The 6811-nt window shown below is 31.9% G+C and overlaps 1 protein-coding gene across 1 annotated transcript; it reads left to right on the forward strand.

Annotated features, from left to right (window-relative positions):
• The first annotated feature begins 314 nt into the window (after positions 1-314).
• On the forward strand, positions 315-536 carry LOC149419753 (ubiquitin-like). Its single transcript, XM_089637539.1, has one exon. The coding sequence runs from the start codon at positions 315-317 to the stop codon at positions 534-536; it is 222 nt and encodes a 73-aa protein (XP_089493665.1).
• The last annotated feature ends 6275 nt before the right edge of the window (positions 537-6811 follow it).

Genomic DNA, 6811 nt, shown 5'->3' on the forward strand with positions numbered 1-6811 from the left:
CTAAGTACACCGATTTTAGAAAAAAATATGATAGATTTGAAATAATGTGAGGTTACTTTTGACTTCCGAAAATAATTAAATAACTCATTTTATTAAATCAATTTTGCATTTCTTCCAAATGGTTTTTAATTGATTTAACATAATCATCATAATAAATTGCCGCATTGATTTCAAAAACACAAAAATAACATTTTCATGTAATTATGACAAAAAATAGTTCGAATTGCAAATTTCCTTAGAAAGTGATAAATCTTGTCATAGGATAAATAAATAAATAATAAATTTAGCGACCACGTTGCGCTTCAGTGGCCACAATGAGGATTTTCGTGAAGACCCTTACGAGTAAAACCATCATCCTTGAGGTAGAGCCCTCTGACACTATCGAAAATGTCAAAGCCAAGATCCAAGCCAATGAAAGAATCCCTCTAGATCAGCAGAGGTTGATCATCGCCAGAAAACAGCTCGAGGATGGACGTACCCTTTCAGATTACAATATCCAGAAGGAGTCCGCACTGTGTATATATGTATGTGTGTAGGTGCATACATGTACATTGTACATTATTCTATACTTATGGTGTTCTTGTTGGGTGTAATATACTGTGAAACATATTATACATTATGTTATAATTATATATTTATTGTTATTAAGTTTAATTTGTAGAACTCCATTTTATTTTTTATTTATTCAATAATATTGTTATTGGGTTTATAAAAACAGTTTATTTTTAAACAAGTTCTGCTGTGTAATTATTATTAGTCGTGACAGCTGTTTCGCCCTCTGAAGGCATTATCAAACTGTGGGTAGCCCACTTACAGACGATACTTTTATATTATTTGTAGATAGGTATTTTAATTTCAATTACTGATTTCATAATTGATTTTTGAGTAAAATATTAGAAATTATTAATGGTTATTACCCCAGTAAAGTTTCCACAATTACTGTAATGTTTAAATTTGACTGAATGTCTTTATGTTAGTTTTTCCCAAACGGTGACTTATAGGGTTATTTTAATATCATAATTAAGTACTTCTCATGCACTCATATTTGCACTAGGTTTGAAGATATCTAGTAGGGGTGAACGAATTATATTTGTTTGTTCATTAATAAGAATAGCTTTCGGATTATTAGAGTTTTTGTTAATTTCAAACTGCTCTAAAAGATTCAGTTTACCGCCTCTATTTTGTACGTGTAACGGAGTTGGTTTACTATTATTTATTTATTTTTATCACTTTTTTATTATCACTAAGTTTCTTATAATTATAATGCAATAATAATGCAACTCCGTTACACGTTTGATAATGCCTTCAGAGGGCGAAACAGCTGTCCTTCGAAATAATTATTATACAACAGATCTTGTTTAAAAATAAACTGTTTTTATAAACCCAATAACAATATTATTGAATACATAAAAAATAAAAAAAGTTATAATTATACTTGATGTTCTTTTGCTGTAGTTTTTTTTAATGATAAACTTTGGTACTGCTTGTGAAATTTGTTTATTTAATCCATAATCATGTTTTGTCAATTTTTATTTTGTTTACTTCACAAATGTCAAAACCGAATTGACATTTGGCGCCATTTGCAAAAGTTATAGTGTTTTTGAATAGGGTGATTACTTTTGCCCCACTCTGTATTATCCATTATATTGTCATCAATGTTGTGTTTGTCTGTAATTATTGATAGTATCAACCATGTTAAATGTAATTGTATTTGCGAGATCTCTGGTATGAATCACTGTTGTCAAACCTAATAAAAAAAATAAAAAAATAATAATCACTTATCACATAACACTGTTTGATATCGATGTGAAAAACAAAAAAAAAATAACCAAAAAATAAACAAAAATAAACAAAATAAAAATAAAAAAATAAAAATTTTGTTTTCAACACTATTTTATATCAATCATCTTGGTGTTGTCCTTTAAAACTATTTGCTCCCAATGCTCTCCATTAAATTGTGTCTACTATTTCTTGTCAGACTGTATTTCATTCATCTTACTTCATTTTAAAATTTTAAAATCTATTTGTTATTTAACTGCCTACAATTACTGTACTCTATTTTCTTTCGGTTTAATCAGGCAAAATTAACGTTATTATATTCATAAAACTATTTCGAAATCATTTTTTGAATGTTGTATCTAGTAAGCTTACTACAAAGCTAAATAGCTAATACTATTATTTTTTTTAAATTAATTTTTATTTAAAACTAATTTCGGTTGAGTGTCTATAACTCCGGTTCAATGAACTCTAGAACTCGGATTTGCTTTGAATTTAAGTGTTATTTTCAAAATTGAAACTGTTTCTTAACACCTACCTGTAATATTAATATTTTTTTTTTTAATTTCTTTTCGCAGTTAAAATATGATTTTTCACTGGTCTGACGTGATACCATGACGTTTGCATGACACTGCAATTATAACATGGAATGGCATCGTTGGCTTAAAAAAAATGTGTCTTTTATGAATAAGCCAGTGTGACGACCAAGTGACGACTAATTGGTAAGTACCTGCTATTCAGTTCTTGTCATCAAACACGTCTAATTCATCTCAAGCAACGGTTCGATTATGAATGGTGATGTTTCACCAAGTCTCCAGAGAGGATCTTGTTGCAAATACACTAGGCAGTTACATATTGCGAATGGTGAGAAAGAAAATTTGGGGCACACCGTGATTTGATTCCGCTTACTTTGGACTCTTAGTCGAGGATCGTATACTTCAGTACAAAATAAATCTTTTCTCATACCGTAACTAAAAATATATAATTTGCTATCATCTAGAATACAAGAAAAATGTTTTATTCACTCTATTTATTTACAAGATTGAATATCAGAAGTGTTTTTTTCGTATTCTTTTCAATCCAATATGCTACGCTCTCTTCACAAAGGTATGGCACTAAAACACTGAGTGCTGTCATATGTTCACATCTTGTTCGCATAAAGTATTATGACTTTATGGTAATCTTAGAGTGGAACATCTGTAACTAGAAGACGATGATTTATTAGCGAGCACCCTTTTATAGTCTCCTCCACAAAGACATAAATCACAACCGTGCATAGAATAGGTCAAACTTTAGCAATTACTTATACACAAGCAGCCAACCACCGCATGAGGATCTCTAAATTTACACCGCAAGCTGAAATCAAGGTGGTTGAAAAAATTTTATGTGACAATATTGGTAATTTTCGCTTTAGTCGCAGTACCGCAAAATTTTACACAACTATCGGGGTAACTGTGGTCAACAGTCAGAATTAGAAAGGATTCTGATTTATCCTTTGTTTTTTCGATCGATATTGGACTTAAGGGACACTGCGTGGTCAGCACTGTACAAAGCTTTTGTAACAGACTCAAATTAAGCGCACTGAAGAGATATGTTCACTGTATCAGTTTTCTTAACAGACTGGTCATGAATAAATAAATTGTTGCAATTTCACTGAATGTAGGTATTACACACTATCAGACAAGGACAGGTAATTCGGTGGACGAATGCAGGAACATATGTTAAAGAAAGAAGCATATGACAAATCGCAGCATCACTCTTGTCTCTACTCTCCAACTAAAGTTGGAGTAATTATTATAACACTATAGCAGATCCTTGAAAAATGACTGAATATTATCGTTGTAGGATTTGTTAAGCTGAAAGTGTGTTTAAATAAATATTTGCATCAGTTTGCAAAGAATGAAATCTGTCTATCAAATGTAAATAAACTTGAAAAATAATGACAACTATCCAATGACATTATTAAAATACAAGACACTTTTTTCATACCATTTGAACAAAAAATGTGGAACCACTTATGATAGGATAGCCATTCATTTAATATGTATATGAACGGGCCGCTAAAGTATGTCCACTGAATCTAATTCTGTAAAACCACGCTCGTCTTCTATTCATAAATAAACCACTCACTAGATATCTTTGGACTTTTTGTGTGAAACAAATTGGTCCATTATTTAACCATAGATATGCCAATATTTAGACAAAATTTATGCGTGCGACAATACTACTCGTACGTCACACACCATCGATGAGGATAGAGGAAACATAAAAAAGCGCGACCATAGACAGTATAATTCCCATTAGGAGCCTACTTCTTAGCCTAAAATGAAATGTTTGAAATGTCGAAATATTACCTCACGACAGGTAAATAAAAAATAAAAAATAAGTTACATGTTATTCATTTTTGTTTCATCAAGACAATAAATTATAGATACCTAAGGTTAAATCATTAATGTATAAGGCAGAACGATTGAATTATACCTAGCAGGAACACGGATACTGTTTGAAAAAGAAAATAGATTCATTTTCACTGCGGTAAAGCTAAATTAAGACTATTACAAATTGGCAAATTTAATAACAGAAGTCCGTCGCCCAGTCAGACGCCGGACATGGCACGATCAAGTTATCAGATACTCGAGTCAGGCCATGTCAAGAGTCAGAATAATTTATAATTTATTTTAATATCAACGGTATAAAATATACCATATACAGTAAATTGTAAACAGTGACATCAGAAAATATACAATTAATAGAAACTCTAGATGGATATAAAAAGTTAGAGATACAAGTACATGCAAAACTTATAAGTAGACTAGGTTAGATTAGTATTGATTGAAATATATGATAGTATAGATACATGATATAATATATTACAATAGCTAAAATGTATGCATTTACTATTAGGTTTTGGTTGAAAGTAGGTAAGTGCCAATCAAGCTTTTGGTTCACCGTATTGAATATTATTACTGACCCAAGTTTCCTCATTTACCCCAGGCAGTTCATTTTATATTCATATTTATTTGTCTTTTTACGTAAGTATGAGTAGACTTACATTTTATTAGTCATGATTTAAAAGATATGATATTAAAGCCTTTTTGTACCTAGCTTCTGTGCAGTTAAAAACAAGTATGTATGAATTTGAATGAGGCAAACAGTGTGTGCCAAGACCGAGTTGTTTGGCAGTACGTCCTTTCTGCCTACCCCTGCGGATAAACGGCGTGATGATTAGTTAGTTTTAGCAAATGAGGAACAAAACAAAGACAGACCGGTCAGTGGCCGGGTTGAAATCGCGCGTGGGTCTCTTTAATTCCTCGGCTGAAAAAGTCCTCCATCACAACACAAGCAAAATTTTTGGCTTTCTGTGGTGGTAGTAGAAGATTTTCAAATATTGTCAGGTTATTTGCTAGGCGGGAATGGTTGAAAGTCTTTCTTTAAAAAAAAATATTTTTTTAAGTTTCTCATCTGTTTTTGGTTACAAACACATGTTTTATTTTATGTTCGAGATATTTCGATTAAGCGATAGCTTAACTGACAAACGGCTCACAAACTGACGGACACTTCGCTAATATTGGATAAACAATATATTCAAATCCGCCAAAACTACACGACAACGGCGTCGTTCGAGATAAAAATATCAAACAACCTTAAATGTACCACTCATCCAGTACTTAGCTGTCAACAGTTTTTTCATAGACAATCCGAGTTTTTCATTGGTGGTTATAGTTAGGCAACAATATGACATCACAAGCAACGGAGATTACCGTGTCTTTTCTACGGTTCACATTTTCGATCGGAGTCATACCCCCTGACTGATATGATAAGTAGTTCCAATAAGTATTTACAAATTCTAAAATTAAAAATTCATTGAACTTTAATAACGTTAGCATTACCTACATACACATACCCATTCACCAACAACCGAAATTAGTAGGTATGTTTAATTATATTATTCATATTACACGTGTCTATGGCTGGGATTGGTTTATCACAACTATTTTAAGATCGGCAAATAGACTATATATTTAAGAGGTCAACGATGGATTTTAGATTAGATAAAATTAATTGTGTCAATTTCCAAAATGAAATAAAGTTTTCTTTCGTCGTGTTGACGCTACTATGTGCATCTCCCATTCACCCAATTATCTGTCCCTTTCTGACAGTGTAGACTACCTCAGTGACAATCTCAACAATTCAACGAAACCTGTGCAGTACAGTATACACGTTAAGTGACCCCCAGGGTACATAATATCGAGTCTGTTAATAAAATATCGATTCGCGTATGTTTCAGAAGTCAGACTCCCTTCCAATTCTAAATAACTGTTAAACAGGTATTTAAAGTTATTGTGTCAATTTAAAAAGTTGAAATATTCAATACAGTCCACCACAAACTGATTAGAAAACACGACATGTCAGTTTTTTTTTAATAACTCGACACTTTCGACTTAAACATTGTTAAAGGCTTGTGCTATTTCAATACAAATATTGTTGTATTTATCAAAATATTTAACACTTCTATTAAATAATTGAGAGCATTTATATTTGCTAGGCCCACTTTGATCAACAAATTTCAAATATGATATTTTATTTATTTATGTTGCTTACAAAAGAACAGTATTTCAGTTTATGATATTTCATTGCTTACAACAACTTTTTGAAAAGTAAAGAAAAAAATCGTAGCTTGATTTTTATCCTAAGAGAATATACCTATTCACATTTGAAAGTTTTCTCAATTCAAATCAAACCACACCCTAACATAGAAAATTGAATTTCTGCGAGTATGCTAATTAAGACCTTCTAGGGCGAAGATTTCCGTCAGATTAAAGAGGGGAATTGCCTGCGCCGTGTAGCGAGTGAGATCCCTGCCTGATAATACGCTTAATATGAATAGTTAGAAAGTCACAGGTTAATGCAGATATATACGGGAACAAGTCGGGAGATGGGAGAAGAGATAGGGCGGAGTAATGTAACACGCTTAGCGCTATCGTTAATGTTGCACTGTTGAGACTGGGAATAGAGATACAAGGTAAATGTACCA

Source organism: Hesperophylax consimilis, chromosome 11, assembly GCF_061612785.1.
Source record: "Hesperophylax consimilis isolate HC1 chromosome 11, BYU_Hcon_1.0, whole genome shotgun sequence".
Taxonomy (NCBI): domain Eukaryota; kingdom Metazoa; phylum Arthropoda; class Insecta; order Trichoptera; family Limnephilidae; genus Hesperophylax; species Hesperophylax consimilis.

Excerpts from the sequence above, each read along its gene's own strand:
- LOC149419753 (XM_089637539.1), top strand. The coding sequence starts at position 315 with ATGAGGATTTTCGTGAAGACCCTTACGAGTAAAACCATCATCCTTGAG.